Source organism: Cherax quadricarinatus, chromosome 90 (genome assembly GCF_038502225.1).
Source record: "Cherax quadricarinatus isolate ZL_2023a chromosome 90, ASM3850222v1, whole genome shotgun sequence".
In the NCBI taxonomy this organism is placed as follows: domain Eukaryota; kingdom Metazoa; phylum Arthropoda; class Malacostraca; order Decapoda; family Parastacidae; genus Cherax; species Cherax quadricarinatus.
Window position 1 is genome coordinate 6,610,870 of NC_091381.1, and position 19,633 is coordinate 6,630,502.

At 39.0% G+C, this 19,633-nt stretch overlaps 1 protein-coding gene across 1 annotated transcript in view; it reads left to right on the forward strand.

Moving 5' to 3' along the window:
• LOC128694679 (adipokinetic hormone/corazonin-related peptide receptor variant I) overlaps positions 1-19,633 on the forward strand; it is a 230,821-nt gene that overhangs the window by 125,393 nt on the left and 85,795 nt on the right. The window contains exons 2-3 of the mRNA XM_070104285.1: positions 3,669-3,817; positions 12,575-12,680. Of these exons, the coding sequence (XP_069960386.1) occupies positions 3,669-3,817; positions 12,575-12,680 (255 nt within the window). The remainder of the gene's footprint in view (positions 1-3,668; positions 3,818-12,574; positions 12,681-19,633) is intronic.

A 19,633-nucleotide genomic window follows, 5' to 3' on the forward strand; every position in this document is an offset into this window, starting at 1 on the left:
CACACACACACACACACACACACACACACACACACACACACACACACGTTTGGTAATATTAATGAAGTATGGACCTGCATTTTAAAACTTTTATTCTCGACTGGTTCAATATTACTTCGATTCCCAGCATTATTTTGTGATGATGCTGAAGGGCTCTTGATCCAGGAAACTGGATCTACCCCTCTCATTTCTTGGATAGAATCTAAGTGTATTCCATTCCACTGGCGGTATATGACCCCCACTGGTTTAGCACGTTCCTATAATTATAATTAGAGTATCATGACAGGCATTAATTTTCGTTGCTGAATCATTTGAAATGGATGAAAATTTCCTTGACTTTAGGTACTTAATTTTTTTTCTTATTCTGTTAAGTAACTGAAGAATGTCTCTTTTTGATCAACTTTGAAATTTTAGATCTGATGTTTTGTTCCTCAAATTTAGTCTCTCCTGGATTATAGGTCATGTAAGATTTAATGTGCAAATTTTATTTTATCATGTTGCTTTTTTTTTGAGAAATTTCTTGAGAATTTCTCTTTCTTATTACAAATAAATTATAGTGTTTGACTTTATTGGGTAATTCATGGTTAAATCTCCACATTGTATAATTATATGCACATAACTGTGTATCCTTAAGATCACTGAAAAAGAAATACCTAATGTTTCCATAGTTTTAATGTCTTACTTTATTACAAGCATTCCAACCTAAACCTTGATAAATTAGACACATGTGCAACTCTTGGGTATCTTTATTGAGGAAACGTTTCGCCACACAGTGGCTTCATCAGTCCATACATGTCGGTTCTCTGAACCATTCATCTACAACCCTAAACCTTAAACAATGATAAATCTTACTTAGAGAAAAGTTTTGATAAATTTTCGCCTGTGTTGGCCCTAATATACCTTTCATATGGAAGAATCTGAGAAATATTAAGTACCGATTTTCATGAGATAACTTCTTAGTGTCTCATCTCATTGGCTTCACTCGTCAACTTGATGCTGTAATTTCTGAGCGGCTCAGACGTAATCTTCTGGTATGTCTTCAGAGCTTGTATGTCTTAGTGAAAGGGCTGAATTAGTTATGGCTATGATTATCCTAATTTGCCATTTTTATTGAGAAAATTGGATGTTAGTGTCCATGTGATAACTTACTAATATCATATATATTCGCTTCAAAAATATTCAGAGCTAATGTTTAACTGCATTAGAGACTTATGCCACAGCGACGAATTCGTTTATGAACGTGGTCTTAGGAACGGAACTCCGTCGTTAAATGAGGAGAGGCTCTATTACATTATATTCTTTAGCAATGTAATTTCATAAACTAGTACTGTACCACATACTCTTTTAAACTAGAAAAATATTTTTTTTTATTTCATGAATTAATATCGTGCACTATCATGCATTAATATCAAGCACTAACACCATGGCGTGCAGTGATGCACAGGTAACTGGGGTCATGTATCTAGTTTTTTTTTTTCTGATGTTGAGTACATTTCTTTCAATGGAAACATAAACACATATGCAGTTTAATGTGATCCTTTATTGACAACGTTTCACCCACACAGTGGGCTTTTTCAAGTCACACACGGATCTACCTGGGGTGGAAGGTACGGGAGTATTTATAGTCATGTTCAGAATGTTGAGGTCAGGTGGAGAATGCTGCATCTGATGATCTACCGGGTGGAGTCATAGAGACTTGGGTAGCTTGGCAGGGGTATTGGACAAGTTGTGAGTAGACCTTCTGCAGTGTTCTATGTTCTTATGTGGGATAGCGATGAAGAAGTTTCTTGTCAATAAAGGATCACATTAAACTGCATATGTGTTTATGTTTCCATTGTGTCGGTATTTTATACCATTTATTTTCTTCACATTTTTTTCAGCAAACAGAAGAAATACTCTCTCCACTGTAACAACATGATCTCTTGAGATGGTACTAATCGTGCATTTAGTTGTGTTACTTATATAAATATCAATATATTACGTGTAAATTTTTTCTGTTTTCATACTGGTCTAATAAATTGTGGTTGATAATGAAGGTTCATATAATTAAACATTTCGGTAAGATATAGTTATTAGGGCTGTAATTTAATTACCTTTATATTAAACTAGTAAAACGGAAGAGAATTTAGTTGTAAAGCAAGGCAATAAGCTTTCATCCAATTTTTGCTCAATTGCTACCTTAGAGCACTTAGCTTACCACACCTCGTGTTAGTCTAAGACCTATAAACCTACATCAGTACATGTACAAGTTAAGAGCTGGTTTCGTGCCTCAATGCATTTCGAAACATCTCTTTCTTAATTAACGCTACTGTCACCCCTTTTCGTTGGGAGACTACTCACCAGGGTAATGTCATTTCTTCTAGATAAGCAAGGGTGAGTGGTGTAAAGAAACATGTCCAAAATCTCCATTTGCCTTAAGATAGAACCCGGATATTTTAGTTTAGTTGAGGCCTGGTCACAGATCGGACCGCGGGGGCGTTGACCCCCGGAACTCTCTCCAGGTAAACTCCACAGCCGAAAGCTCTAACACTAAACTACGAGCCACCAAGCTCTCCTCTTTCTTTATTCTTGAATAAGCTGCGTGTGGTCCACAACTCACAACACTAAGCTTAATTATTAAATAAATGCTACAGGTAACTGAAATGGTCAGTTTAATTTCCTCGATCTTGATTAAGCTAAGGCTGAATAAGTATTCTGGGAAATGTTTGAGGTTAGGGAGGCTGCAACGGGTCGATAGTGTGGTCTTGGTCTTAGTTGGTTGTGTGGGATGTGTTGTCTAGTGGGGGAAGGGGGAAGAAGGCTTGAGGTTACCTGCAGGCTACCTGTAATCGCATCCGAGAGTCACTAGCCTGCAGCCTGGTTACAGACCAGGCCTCCTGGTTGCTGGCCTGGTCGACCAGGTTGCTGGTGTCGCCGCCTCAGTCCAAAGCGTGCACCACAGCCTGGTTAAGCAGGAATCGACTTGAGGAACTTATCCGAATCCCTTCTCAAGATAGCTAGAGGTTTACTAGTAATTCCCCTAATGCACGATGGGACGGTGATGATGAATTGGGGTCCCTTTAAAATTATTAGAAACTCTCTCCATATATTCATCACACTGCTATCATATTGGGTATATTCAACTATTTGCCAAGCCATTTGTTTTCACCTTATTAATACTGAAAACTATCAGAGTAGGTTTCCATGACATTTCCCTGAGACCTTTGGAACTTACAATATTATCTACCTACCGTCTTGATGTGTGTGAATATATCGCATCCATATGACTAGATAGTAGTACACTACTGTATAGGTACTTTCTATCTGTGTACCTTCTTGCAGGTTCCCGGTCATTTGCGTTAATTCCCTCCTGCGGTCTGTACCTTCATAAGCAGGAATACCTAACTCTCAACAAATTATTTCCTGCTTAATGTTATGTCATCAACAGGTACATCTTACGCTGTGCTAATTCTGCCATGTTTTCTGTTGTGTGTTTTCACGTATATTCTCGTATCTACGTGTGTTAATTATCTCCTGTTTTCTGTAATGTACATTTCGCAGTGCTGATTCCCCACTGGTCACTGTATTTTCTTTATCAGGTACTAATTACTGTGATCATTACTCCTGCTCTCTCTCTTATATTCCCAGTAGATATACTTTCTTTTCCTAATTCGTTTCTCCTGATGCAGGTCACAATGGTAATGATACCAGTGGAGGTCGGGCGGGCAGCTACGGTGCAATGGCTGGCTGGCGACACTTCATGCAGGTTCTTCTCATTCTTCAGGATATTTGGTCACTACCTCTCCTCCTTCATTCTTGTCTGCATTTCCATTGATAGGTAAGTGAGGGAAGGATATGTGAAGACTCATCTAGCTGTGTTTTCTAGGGCTGGTAATAGAATTATAGATGAGTGGTACAAACTGTTGTAGAGTACCACTGAATACCTCGAGAAGCTTTAAAAAATTTGGTTATACAAGTGTACGAGATAGAATATATAGATGCAGGAATGATCTGACATCGTCAAGAAGTGATTCTCTGATTTTATGTTCTTCATAGCTTCGTAATGCTCATTACCAGAGCCACATTCTTGGGATTTTGCAAAAAAAAAAAAAAATAAAATAAAAATAAATAAAAGTCTCTGGCACGAGCGCAAGAGTATACACAATACCATATGGGGGCGGTTTGATAAAATATATGCGATAAAACAGTGAAATCTCTGGACATTATGATCAGGGAACATAAAAACGCTTGCAACCGTGACGGCCGTAGAAACCCGTGTCTAACACAGGGACGATGTTGAACACCAAGAAATTCAGTGAGGCTGGTTTAGTTATTAAGGAAGATGATTTAGGAAGGTGAAAGTGTACAGAGGCTCCCCTAATTGCTGTTAGTAACATTATCCATCAAAAATCAGGAAGTTACTCAGTATCCAAATTACTGTTCAATACAATATTACCCAATCCGAAGACCGTTGTAACACGACGTTGACACGTCCTTCTCAAACCCAACTCATCTAACCATATTGTACTACTACTACTACTACTACTACTTTCTCACGGCTTACCACCTGACTCCTCCCACTATATATATTCGTTTCTTACTTATCTCTCTATTAGGACTGAAGAAGCCAATCGTGGCGAAATTTTTCTTCCTTTAGTCTAGAACTATACATAACTTTTTCCATATCTTTATTGTATAACTATATCATTTTTCAGTAGTAGTAGTAGTAGTAGTAGTAGTAGTAGTAGTAGTAGTAGTAGTAGTAGTAGTAGTAGTAGTAGTAGTGGTGGTGGTGGTGGTGGAAGTGGTCTAAAAACAAAAGAAAAAAAGGGAACACTGCAGAAGAACTAATGGTCCACGAGGGTAGGCCAAAAACCCAGGGAAAAACACACTGGACAGAACCCACGTAGGCAGAAGAAAAAAAAAAGTAAAGAAAATATAGGAAAAGAGAAGATGAGATAAAGATCAGGTCAGGTCACGAGTGTCCTGAAGACGGGAGTGTTTGACAATGCAATAAGAAAGGAATCTATAGAGACAAAGCCAAGACTAAAATTCATATTAGGAAAGTTGCGTATAAGGAATGTTTCAAAAAGACGGTGTATGTGAAAGCTAGAAGAAGGGTAGACAGTTTTAGCAGAGGACCAGTCAATAGGATGACTGTGCTCTCTAACATGACAGAAAAGAACATTGTTAGTGTTGACAAGTTTAACACTTTTGTATTCTTTAAGTCTATCAGAACGAAAGCAACCAGTTTATCCAAAGTATTGAAGAGGAGAAGAGGAACAGAAAATGTGGTAGACTCCGGAAGTATCAGTAGCAGGAGGAGAGCTACCAACTAGATTTCTAAGAAGGGAAGCAATCTAATTAATATTAGACAGTTTTATTCGTCATTATAGCTTCATGATGCATTTCTATGATTTGAAAGCCTCCGCAAGTACTGCTAATTTTAAGCAGTTTGTGTTTGTCTCTGGATATATATTCAGTGTAATAATTATTATGCTCCTAGGTCCCCTTGTCTTCTTTAACTTCTCAGTCTTCTTTCATACTCTTTACGCTTGTCTTGATTAAAATCCAAGTCTGTTTGTAGCTTCTCTGTCCTCTGGTGACTCATAGGTATATGGCAGTTATTATTATTATTATTATTATTAAAGATTCGCGGGTATTCTCCCGGCCCGGGCCTTTTCCAAGTGGTGGCCCGGCCTTGGCTCCCTCTTCAGGGAGTGTCTGAGACCTAAGTCTCCCATGGGAGGAGGCACAAGGACCTCCTCATCTTTGGGACCAACTGTCCCCAGGCCTAGCCACAAGCTAGGCCTCTCTGGTCTGCCATCCCCGCCCCAGGAGGACTATTGGGAATGACAGTCTTAAGAGCTAAAGGTTCGGGCTCAGGCACCTACCCTGCCCTAGAAGGGTTAGGCATGGTATCGATTTTGTATATGGCAGTTGCCTGAATTTTATGCTACGGCAAACAACGCCTAAAATAACAGAAAACTGCTAGGTAAAACTACTCAGCTTTACATACGGTGGAAGAGCATGACAGGTAACCCGGGGCCTTACACGCCACAATAAGCACCACCAAAGAATTCGGATAAAATTCGTAACTATCTTCCTTCAGATTTATTTTAGTATATCTACCACTGGTAACACATTCTGAAAATGATGGCAAAAATATAGTAACTCTGCTTCCAACCTTTTAATAAATAGTTGAACATGTTTTACTGATGTATTTGAAGATCGATACGGATTAAAACAAGGCAGCGAACAAAAGTGGAAGAATGAGACAACTGCTCAACATTTGAGAATCTTTAATGAGGAAACGTTTCGCCAGCCAGTGGCTTCTTCAGTCCAGTACAGAGAAGCACTGGTAGATGAGGAGGAGTTTGAGGTAAACAGTCCCTCAGCCTTGAGTCGATGAATTCAGTCCACCAGTCTTGATGTAGAAGCCACTGGCTCAATAAAGATCCCCAAATGTTGCACATGTGTCTCATTCTTCAACTTGTCGGTTTTCTAAACCATTTACGTCACAGCAAACATAAAACATGTGACAATTAACGAAAATTAGCATTAGACATTTGTTGCTCATCAACCTTCAGTTGTGAACAGCTTGGACAGGACACTTATCTCGTTTTTTTTAACATTTACCAACAGTGTTAATTATTTTGTCCAGAAACAGGCCAGGAGTAGCGAGAAGTTTCATGTGTTCATACATTGTAATTGACTGAACTAATTCTTGCTGTAGGAGCAGCTGTCGGCAACCTTCTTTAAACTACCGCTGACTGTCTGTACTTCAACTCCCACAACTCAAAATTCACGAAACAGTGCAGAATATATGAATGCACTGCTTTCAAATATACCTGGATATATGGTATTGTTATGGATAAATGAAATTGTATGATAGAGTGCAAAGAAATTTTCAACGATAAAATTCTTATTCTTTACTAATTTATATCTTATATTTTTTTGACTTTACCCGAATCTGCAGAATCTCTAAAGCCGTTACAACTGCTGGAAATCTCTCTCTTCACCAAGTCCCCTTCCTGACCGGTACACTTATCTCCAGTGTTCTTTATCGAATGGTACACAATACCGATAAATGAAGAGTAAGATACATCTGGGTATTTTTTATTTGTATATGTTTCGCTCTCTAGTGGCTTTAACAATACAAGGACATTATGTAAAGACAGTAGAACTTTGTACACAAGACAGTGTAATTAGTTCCCCAGTCTTGGAGGTGGTGACGAGCACCGACATCTTGAAGGCTCAGTCTCAGTCACCATATTTTCGTTTCTCTACAGAAGGTACTAATTTCCTCAGCCATTCTATTTTGGTAGGTAAGACACATAGGCAACTTTATTCCGAAACGTTTCGCCTACACAACAGGCTTCTTCAGTCGAATACAGAAAGTAGGCAGGAGCAGTAGCGATGTGAAGACGATGTAAACAGTCCATCACACTTGAAGTCGTAGATTTGAGGTTGTCAGTCCCTCAGCCTGGAGAAGTTCAGTTCCATAGTCTGGAACTATCTGAAGATCAAGCGACAGTGCGGAGACTTAAATACTGTCGGAAGGAGAGGTGCAGAGTAGTAGTAGTGAGAATGCAGCCACTGAGAGGTCATGTCCCTCTTGATCTGAGAGGGACATGATATTCATAATATTTTGATATTCACATTCTATTTTGGATTGATGTGTTCAATTTGTCTTATATTTATTTGCTTCTGTGTCTAAGATATTTGATGTAGTCAAGCTATTATCATCATATTCCTGTTTTGAAATTATTTTGGTTAGTATGGAATTGTATATAACTCCTACTGTGGGTCCTTCTGTTAATACTGTGTCCAGGATACAGTCATGAAACAGACGATACCTATCGTCTGTTGCCTCGTAATTCCTCTGGTTCCTAATCGTAAGCGGCACTTCTGTTTAGATTTTTCTCTCCTCACTCTATGGTATATTCCTCAGGAAAGCTGCATTGCTTATTATACTAGAGAGTTTAGTCTTCAAGAGAGGTAATCAGGATGGATCTGGTGAAGAGATATACTTCAACAGCATCAAGACGTCGCCACTTTCCCTTTCTTCCCTTGTTGGGGGGGTATTTGAAAGCCATTTCCAAAGAAAGGATTTCCTTACGGATCTGAGATTGGCTCTTGACAGGATATTGCTCGCTGTGGCAAAGAAACCAAGATCTCTCCTAGGATGAACCTGTTCAAGGTGGAGTGTTTGTGGATGCTCATTCTTGAAGTAAAGGTGAGTGCAAAGGTCGGGTCGTCTGGGTGAAGCTCTCGTTCTTTCACTGAGTAAAGCTACAGTCCTCTCAGCGATGGATCGTTCTCTTACCAAGTGAAACTCTGGTCCTCAGTGAGTGAAGCTCCGGTCCTCAGTGAACTAATGGTCCTCTTACCAAGTGAAGTTATGGTCCTCACGCTGAGTGAAGCTGTGATCATCTTAATAGGTGAGGCTTTTGTCTTTTCACTAAATGCAGTTTTATGTGAAAGAAGCTTTGAGTTAAGTATTCTTCCTAAAACTTATAGATTAACTTTGTGAAATTAACAAACCTTCACTTAGAGAAATGAACAGAGCTTCTCTTAAAGAAAGGCCCATATATTACTCAATGTATGGGCCTTTCATTTCACTAAGTGAAGTTTTGTTAATTACACTAAGTTAATCTATATGTAAAGCTCTGATATTCTAAGTGAAGCTTTGGTCCCCTGAGAGAAGCTCTGGCCTCTTCATCAAATATCCCGGAAGGGAAATTATTAACTGACGCACGAAATCGTAATGACAAGATTGGGAACAAACCATTGCACGGGTGGGGTCGAATTCGCGGCCAGTGGTTGCCTGAATTATTTTTCTTCTAACTTTTCGTTTTATATTTCGCTCATGACACAAGAAAACTTTATAAGATCGGCTTCAAACTTTCAACACTGGTGTACAGTAACTAAGCCTAGATTCAAGGAACAATTGGCATGTGCAGATGCCCAGTGACCCAAAGTTGTTGAAGCAATTTCCAGCCATCCTGGAACACCTTCAATAACTTCCAAAAGCTTCTGTGGCATAGGTTCGTACATTATAAAAAAAAAGTGTTTTCTAATTCGATGATGACAGTGAATAAAATTCAAGTGTGTAGGTGGATATCTTCCCATTTTATGATTAAAATAGTGTGAATGTTTGATTCCAGATCAATCACGTCAAATATTTTTGAGTTTACCTCTTATAATGGCTTCATTATTTAATGGCTAAGGTACTTTAAAACAGCCAGGATAGTACCCAATACCCATTAAGTTAATTTGAGTGTGGACAAATTTGTCAAAGTGCTAAATTTCCTTAAAAGAAAAAACTTGGAATAGTTGGAATTTCTGCGTTACCTAAAGCATGTCTCTTCTAATCGGCTACATAATTTCCGCCCTGGTGTGTTTTTCCAAAAAGCAAAGTTTATATCATTAATGGGCTACATATGTTCTAGTTTGCCATTTGTATTATGTCAATGGGGAAATTAATTTCTGTTGAATAAATGAAGAGTGTCTCTTGCTATTGGGTTCAAAATATTAATGTAAATGCTTACCCCTCCCCCCCCCAAAAAAAAAAAATAAGACCCATGAGAAAAGGCAAATTTTTAATTTAATAAAAGTGATAAAAAAAACTGGAGATTGGAGTCCATGACCAAAAGTTCGTTGAGAAGCCACGATCTAGGATAATCTAATGGGCTCTGAAAGCTAACCTGCACCCCCTCCCCCCCAGCAACTATAAAGTCGCACTGGGATGACCCAACAGTGGAGAATATAGCCTCAACAATTCTTCAGTGTGTGTCAGGGAAAGAGAGAAACCACCTCCTGGCTGTGAGAATTCCTCATGCAGGGGACTTTCTGTTGGTTGTTCCCAACTCCAGCCTTGGTACACGCCTCGATCCATAGTCCATCCGCAATGGTGTTGCCCTTCGACTTGCCGCTCCTATTCTCGCCAAACACAGGTGTATTTGTGGCAGTGAAGCAGCAGACCGATTCGAGTACCATGGTCTTGTATGTCGTAAATCCGAGGGAAACATTGCAAGACATGAAGAGGTTAATAACATTAACAAGAGGAGCCTCACAACAGCCGGATGCTCAGCAATAAGGAAGTCACCCCAGTTATGCAGATCTGATGGCAGCCAAAAGCATCCAGATGGTATTACCCTTCAAGCATGAAAAGACGGCAAGCAAGTGGTGTGGGACTACACATGTCTCCAGTACATAAGGGAAGAAGGAGGGGCAGCTGCCAGCTTCAGGAAATCCCAGAAGTCCAGAATATACGGTGAACTTGCCCATTATTTGTATATTCCCATAGGTTCGGAGACTCTTGGCCCATGGGAAAAGAAGGCATCTAAGTTTCATAAGCATCTAGGCAAAAGACTCATCAGGGTAACTTGGGATCCCAGGGCGGTTAGTTTTCCATTCCAGCAACTCAGCGTTGTGATTCAGAGTGTAATGCCTGCTGTATCTTGGCCACATGCTTCAGCTCTGAGGAGCTACATGAGATTTTCTTACAATAATCTGTGATAAATATGTATTTGATAATAATCTGTGATAAACATATACTTGATATGTATCTCTCAAACCTCATGTACTGTATGTGCTATCTTTATACCAGCAATGCATCTTTTAAATATTTTGTACCATATTATGTAATAAAATATACCTATTGGTAAAACGAATGAAAAGATGGGGTGGTAGGGGAAGTGGAATATTCAAATGGCTTCAGGAAGAAATCCAAATATTCTTCCTTGAAGCATTTTCATACACTTCTCCGAGGCTGTGGGTCTCACAATTTGCATCAAAGGTGGACCCCATCTCTATATATATATATATATATATATATATATATATATATATATATATATATATATATATATATATATATATATATATATATATATATATATATATATATATATATAGGCAGAACTTGCGATCTTGGCTTAAATAGCAACGCTCATCTTGCCATATAGGACATGTGAAAATTTGTGTATGCAATAATTTCGCCATAATCATTCTGAACCAAACGAAAAAATAAATTTGATTGTGTTTGTATAGTACTAAATTATTGTAAACGTATTTAAAATATAATTTGTTGGGTTAGGCTAAAATAAATTGCTCTTGTTATAATAAGGTTAGGTAAGTTTTCTAAGATTCTTTTGGTGAAAAATTAAAATTTTTTGCATTAACATTAATGAAAAAAATATATCTTTAAACGTATAAGAGAAAATTTCAGAAAGGACTTAATTTTCAACTAGTTCTTGCTAATTGACCAGTTTTACATATTCGGCACGACATATATATATATATATATATATATATATATATATATATATATATATATATATATATATCTATATATATATATATATGTATTTATGTATGTATATATTATACATTATTTATTTTATTAACACATCGGCCGTTTCCCACCAAGGCAGAGTGGCCCAAAAAAAAGCTTTCACCATTATTCACTCCATCACTGTCTTGCCAGAGGCACGCTTACACTACAGTTATAAAACTGCAACATTAACACCCCTCCTTCAGAGTGCAGACACTGTACTTCCCATCTCCAGGACTCAAGTACGATCTGCCAATTTACCTGAATCCCTTCACAAATATTACCTTGCTCACACTCCGACAGCAAGTCAATTCCTGAAAACCATTTGTCTCCATTCGCTCCTAACACGCTCACGCATGCTTGCTGGAAGTCCAAGCGTCTCGCACACAAGAAAACCTCCCTCCAACCTCTCCTAGGCCGACCTCTGCCCCGCCTTCTCTCCACTACAGATTTATACACTCTTGAAGACATTCTATTTTGTTCCATTCTCTCTACATGTCTGAACCACCTCAACAACCCCTTCTCAGCCTTCTGGATAATAGTTTTGGTAATCCCGCACCTTCTCCTAATTTCCAGACTACGAATTCTCTGCATTAAATTCACATCACACATTGTCCTCAGTCACATCACTGCCTCCAGCCTTCTCCTTGTTGCAACATTCACCACTAATGCTTTGCACCCATATATGAGCGCTGGTATAACTATACTCTCATGCATTCCCTTCTTTGCTTCCATGGACAAAGTTCCTTGTCTCCACTGACTCATCGGTGCACCACTCACCTTTTTCTCCTCGTCAGTTCTATGATTTACCTCGTCTTTCACAGACCCATCTGCTGACACATCCACTCCTATATATCTGAATACATTCACCTCCTCCATACTCTCTCCCTCCAATCTGATATCCAATTTTTCGTCGCCTATTTTTTTTTTGGTATTATCACCTTACTCTTTCCTATATTCACTTTTAATTTTTTTCTTTTACATAGCCTACCAAACTCATCCACCAACCTCTGCAACTTCTCTTCAGAATCTCCCAAAAGAACAGTGTCATCAGCAAAGAGCAACTGTGACAACTCCCACTTTGTGTTAGATACTTTATCTTTGGACTCCACACCTCTTGCCAACACCCGAGCATTCACTTTTCTTACAACTCCTCCAATAAATATATCGAACAATCATGGTGACATCACACATACTTGTCTAAGGCGTACTTTTACTGGGAAATATATAGTTATATATGTAGTCTCTCTGCAGATACTTCGCAGTGGTGCATCCTTTGAGTCTCAACGTAGCAGACAGACGAGGCAAGATAATGCTCGCCTTCGCCTGGTTCTTGGCCTTCACGTGTTCCTTACCTCAGGTTAGTCATGATTCAGCGTTAATTTTACAAGTGTAAGTCTTTGTGTCTAAGTGAAAGAATTCATTGGTAAGTAATTCTGTGGTAAGTCTTCCGTTATATATCCTCAAGGGTAAATAAGCAAGAATATTTACGAGTAAGCCTTTGCGGATAAATATTATGGAGTAAGTTTTTATGGTAAGATTTTATAGGTAATTATTCATTAGTAAGACTTCATGTGTTAGTCTTCAATGGTACATCTTCAACTATATGTTTTCATAAGTTAATTTCCATCTATAATTCTTCTTAGGTAGGTCTTCAGAACATGACTTCAAGAATTAGTCTTTATGGGTAAATCCTCATGGTTAAGTCTTTCTGCATGAACTACTGAGGGTAAGTCTTTAAAAGCAAATCTTCATGGTTAAGTCTTTCTGCATGAACTATTGAAAGTAAGTCTTCAAGAGTAAGTCTTCAGGGGTAAGTCTTTAAGGGAAAGTTTTTATTGAGAGGGTTATTTATGGATTAGTCTTTAAGGAAGAGACTTCAAGGGTAAGTCATTATAGAAGAGTAATGTATGTGTAGGGATTCCACAAGAATAATTCAAGAGTAAAGTCTTCATGGGTAAATTATTTATGGACAAGTCTTCAAGAGTAGCCTTGTAGAAATAAATATTTAATATTGAATCTTCGATGGAGAATCAGCAATTGGTAAATCATCATGAGAAAGTTTATAATATGAAGTCTTTATGGTTATGCTTTTAGGGATAAGTCTTGAAGGGTACCTATTGAAGGAAAAGTCTTTAAGGGTTAGTCTTGAAGGTAGAGTCTTAAAAGGGATGTCTTCAAAAGTATATAAGTATATAAGGATATGTTTTTACAAGTAAGTCTTCATCCCTAAATCTTTAATGATAAATCGTCAGAGGAAAGGTTCAGGAACATAAAAACATAAGAAAGAAGCTTTCTGGCCCGTGCTAGGCCGGTCTAACTCATACCTACCCACATTCACTCATGTAACTGTCTAACCTATCTTTAATGTTACCAAGGTTTTCCATTCAGCGACGCAACTAATTAGTTTGTTCCACTCACCTGCAACTCTATTACCAAACGAGTGCTTTCCTATGTCATTAATAAAACCTATTTTTTCCAACTTGAATCTGTTGCTGCTAGTCCTGTGTTGGCTAGATATTTTTAGCGAGTTATTTATTTCACTTTATTTATTTCTGTCTTCTATTTATACACCTTAATCGTGTCCCACATAATCCTACGCCTTTCCAGAGAGTGCAGATTCAGTGCCCTCAGTCTATCACAATATGCAAAATAACCACTGTGAAAAAAATAGAGAATTTCCAAGCACTTTCGTGACTTCTGACATTATCAAGGAACTGTAAAAACAACAGGGCACTAGAAGGCTTATAAGGCTGAGATGTCGCCTCACATATGACCTTACACCTGGCTCAGCAAGCTAAGTGTGAGAGTGAAGTTACAGTTTTGTGAGGTCACATGTCAAGTGAAATTTATGAGTGACATGTCAGGCACATGTACAATAGCGACTAGATGAAAAATTAGACATGTGCCGCATCTGGGTATCTTTATTTTAGACGTTTCGCCATCCAGTGGCTTCAATACGAATTCAAGGTCATAATGGAAGACAGTAGTACTATATCCAAAAGATGAGATAATCAGTCCCTCAGCATTGCAGTTGGTGTGAAGAGCACCGTAGTCGTGAAGAATCTGGAGCACAGGCAAGAAGGCTGGTGCTTATATACTAGTGACAGGTGGAAAGGGGACGTGTACCAGACGAGAGCATAGTCACTGGTAGTCGGGATTCCCCAGTGGAAATAGCTCATACCTGAGGCACGGGTTAGTGTTAGTGGTAGTTGTAGTAGTAGTAGTCGTCGTAGTAGTAGCCGTTAAGAAGTTTATGTAGATGTCCTCTGAACCATGATGTTGCATTGTCTGACAAGTTGCACATTAATGGTATGCAATACCGACAAGATGATGGCGAAACGTCTACAATAAAGATAATCAGATGCTGCACATGTCTAACTTTTCATCTTGTTGGTATTGAATACCGTTCATGTACAACTTGTTGCAATTATGTTGAAGGATCAGTTATGGAAGGAATATGTGGATTACAATAATGGTCGTATGGGAAAAGTGAATCATTATGTGTGTATGCATCTGGAGAAGAGAGGAGTGTAGAAGAGAAAGAGATTTTGGTAGATGTTAAGCGAGTGTCTAGGAACTTTTGAACCAAGAGAGAGTAATTGTGGTAGGGGACCTAAATGCTAAAGTACGAGAAACATTTAGAGAGGGTGTGGTAGGCAAGTTTGGGGTGCCAGATGATAATGTGGGCCCTTTGATTCAACTGTGCATAGAAAGGGGATTGATTATACCTGGAGTATACCTGAAGGGGGTTTCGGGGGTCAACGCCAACATCTGTGACCAGGCCGCTATGACCAGGTAATACAAATTTTAAGAAAAAGATGATGATAAATAAGTATATAAGATATAATGTAGGGAGTAATGACAATAGTCTGTTGTACTATATATCGACTGATGCTAGACTGTTGGGTAGACTTCAAGATGAACATGTTTATAGAGGGGCCACAGATATATCAGATCACTTTTTTAGTTGCAGATGGGATGCAAGGAAAATAGAAGCAGCTAGTAAGAGAGAAAGGTGAAGGTTTATAAGCTAAAGAAGGCAGTTAGTGGTTCTCACTCACAGCGGAGGGCCAGTAGAACATGGGTTCAAATCCTTGTCTTGCACAGTGCTGTTATTGATCAATACCACTCGTTCGTGGTTATAATATATATATATATATATATATATATATATATATGCTGCTCATAGGCTTGTACACCAACAGGGATGAGAATGAAATTAGCTTAAAAGCTGTCACACCTCCGTCTGTCCTCGGACCAAGAGTAACACACCTAGCTTGGCTGGGTGCTTGGTTCTTGTAGGGTTGGGTGGTCCTGTGGGCTAAAGCGTCATGTGGTTCTCGCTCACAATGGCGGCCCAGTACAACATTGGTTCGAATCCTTGGCTAGCGCAGTGTTGTTATTGATCAATATCAAACACATGCAGAACAATCACTGTGAAAAATTAGCGAAGTTCCAACCGATTTCGTGGTTTCTCACATTATCAAGGAACTATAAAAATAAAAGGTTAACAGGAAGGCATTTAAGAACGAGACTACACTTCGCTGCCACCTCCAACAACACTTGACTTTTGATGATGATGTAGGTAGGTAGTCAGTGATCAGTGAAACACAGCTTATATTCTACCCAAAAATATGTCTAATGTATCTTCAATTCATCCCAAATTTATTAATTATAAATAAATCCAATTTATGTAAATCAAAAGCAATATTCATATTATTTTCAAAACTACTTTTTAAGAAACATGATTCTATTATATTCCTGTCGACCATGGACTTGCTTGATACTATTTTCTCAACCTTTTGAAAATGAATTGTATGGTTAAAATCTCTTATGTGAATAAACAAAGCATTAGAATCTTGCTCGCTTCTAGTGCTATATTTATGTTATTTAACCTGAGTTCAAGGCTTTTACCAGTTTGACCGTCATAAACTTTATCATTTATTTGACAAAGAAACTTATACTCACACCCGTCAGCATTTTTGGGGGAATTTTTTTTATCAAAAGTTTTTAACTGTATCAAGATTTTTTAATACAACTTTAACATTAACCAAGTTAATATGGCTGGTTGCCCCTTTTTTGAATTGCAAAGAGTAGAAAATATATGCCTTTCTGCTAACCTTCTATTTTTATAGTTCCTTGATAATGTGATAAGTAACGAAAGCGATTGGAATTTCGCTATTTTTTCACACTGATTGTTCTGCTTATTGTGATATTACTTGATCACTGTGATATTATTGCATTTACATATATGCATACAATCGCAGACAGGCGATCTTAACTATGCAAGACAAGCCTCGGGGGTGGAAATCTTTAGCTCAAGTACTTTCACATTTCTCAGTGCGCCATCAGGAGCTATGAAATATTGCAAGGCAGCAACTGAAGGAGTGAGGGGAAGTTTTCTCAAAGTAGCGCAGTGCGGGTCCATCACCTGCTGCAGCCTCTCTCAGAATATGGGCCAATGGCTGGTGTCACCCCGCACTACCACCATTCCCCTCTCCCCCATATGGGGTAGGAAGGTTTGAAATATCAACTATTATGAAAGCTGGAGATATAATAGCCAGCCCCAAGCTTTTTCTAGCCACTTAGAACAGGTTATGTGACTTGAGAAATTACGTTTCTCAGTGGATACTGTACATGAATTGTTATTATTCTGTTAACCTTTTTAATTAATAAAAGAAAGAAATAAATGTACTCTTAGTCCATTTAAATGTCCTCGTCTGGGATACTCTAATGTTCCCAGTTGTACTCAGAAGTATCTCTTCATATTTTCCTAAATATTGTCTTACTTGGGAATCTTCTATACCATTCCAATAATATGTCTGTTATCCAAATTTCTACTTCTAACTATGTTATCACATAATCTTGTGTACCTGTCAATGTATGGTACAGTATGGTACGAGTTATATAACTATTCATAACTGACATAGCATGGTGTTCTGGTGTGTAGATTGGTGATGCTCGACCAGTGTCTACACACCAAAACAACATGCTACGTCAGTTGTGAATTGTTATATAACGCATTTAGTTGTTATTGACAGGTACACAATATTACGTGATAACATAGGTAGTAGAATTAACGGATGTTAGAAGTAGAAATTTGGATCATAGAAATATATGAATGGTATAGAAGATTGCCAAGTATCTACTTGGTGTCTACCTGGAGGGCATTCCGCGGATCAACACCACCCGCAGCCCGGTTCATGACCAGGCCTCCCGGTGAATCAGGGCCTGATCAACGAGGCTATTACTGCTGGTCGCACGTAGTCCAACGTACAAATCACAGCTTGGATGATCTGGAACTGACTTTAGGTATCTGTCCAGCTCCCTCTTGAAGACAACCAGGGGTCTATCGGTAATTCCCCTTATACCTGGTGGGAGGATGTTGAATAGTCTTCGACCCCGGACACTTACTGTGTTTTCTCTTAGTGTACCAGTGGCGCCCCTACTTTTCACTGGGGGTATGTTAAATCGCCTACCATATTAAGCGACAATGATAAGAATAGTAGACAATATTTAGGAAAATATAAAGACATAGTTCTGAGTGCCCTTGGGAACATTCGAGTACTGCAGACCAGGACATTTAAACCGACAAAGAGCACATTCATGTCCTTTCTTTTATTAAATAATAGTAACAATCCATGTATAGTATCCACTGAGAAACGTATTTTCTCAAGCTACATGACCTATTCTAAGCTGTTAAGAAAAACGTGGGGCTGGCTATTATATCTTCTAATTTCATAATACTTTACATCTCAAAATCCTCGTATCCCATATGGGGGGAGGGGGATGGTGGTGGGGTGGGGTAGCACCAGCCGTTGGAACCATTCTGAGAGAGGCTGTGGTAGGTGACAGACCCGCACTGCGCTACTCTCAGAAAAAATCCCCTCACTCCTTCAGGTGCTGCCTTGCAACACTGCATAGCTCCTGATGACGCACTGAGAAGTGAGAAAGTACTTGAACTGAAGATTTCCACCCCCTGTGGCTTGTCTTGCATATGCATATATATATATATATATATATATATATATATATATATATATATATATATATATATATATATATATATATGCAATAAAATCACAGTAAGCAGGTAATATAACACTATGCATAACAAACTTTCACTTTCGTGACTTCTCACATCATCATGAAACTATAAAAATAAAAGTTTAACAGGAAAGCACATGAAAGTGCTTGGAATTTCGCTATTCTTTTGCACTGGTTGTTCTTGCACACACACACACACACACACGTTCAAGACTTTATACACTGTGTACGTCAGGGCCATACTGGAGTACGCAGCACCAGTTTGGAACCCACACCTGGTCAAACACGTCAAGAAATTAGAGAAAGTGCAAAGGTTTGCAACAAGGCTGGATCCAGAGATAAAGGAAATGTCCTACGAAGAGAGGTTAAAGGAAATCGGCCTGACGACACTGGAGGACAGGAGGTTCAGGGGAGACATGATAACGACATACGAAATCCTGAGTGGAATAGACAAGGTGGACAGAGATAGGATGTTCCAGAGATGGGACACAGAAACAAGGGGTCACAACTGGAAGCTGAAGACTCAGATGAATCAAAGGGATGTTAGGAAGTATTTCTTCAGACACAGAGTTGTCTAGCAAGCGATGTAGTGAAGGCAGGAACCATACATAGTTTTAAGACGAGGTATGATAAAGCTCATGGAGCAGGGAGAGGGAGGATCCAGTAGCGGTCAGTGAAGAGGCGGGGCCAGGAGCTGAGTTTCGACCCCTGCAAAGGCAATTAGGTGAGTACAATTACGTGAGTACACACACACACACACCAGGAGCTCGGACTCGACCCCCGCAACCTCAACTAGGTGAGTACACACACACACACACACGCCAAGAAGATGGATATGGTACTTGAAAACTTCTTGTATCAACATGTCAGGGACACTACCAGAGAGAGAGAAGGGAGGATGAACCAGCAAGACTGGATCTTGTGTTCAACCTGAGCAGTTCAGACACTGAGGACATCACTTACGAGAGGCCCCTTGGAGCTAGCAATCACGTGGTTCTGAGTTTTGATTATATAGTAGAGTTACAAGTGGAGAGGGTAACAGGAATTGAATGGGAAAAGCCAAACTATAAAAGCGGGGACTGCAAAGGTATGAGGAACTTCCTGCAGGAGGTTCAGTGGGACGGAGAACTGGTAGGAAAATCAGTAAACGAGTTTATGGAATATATAACAACAAAGTGCAAGGAGGCAGAGGAAAGGTTTGTTCCCAAGGGCAATAGAAATAATAGGAAGACCAAAGCGAGTCCTTGGTTTACCCGAAGGTGT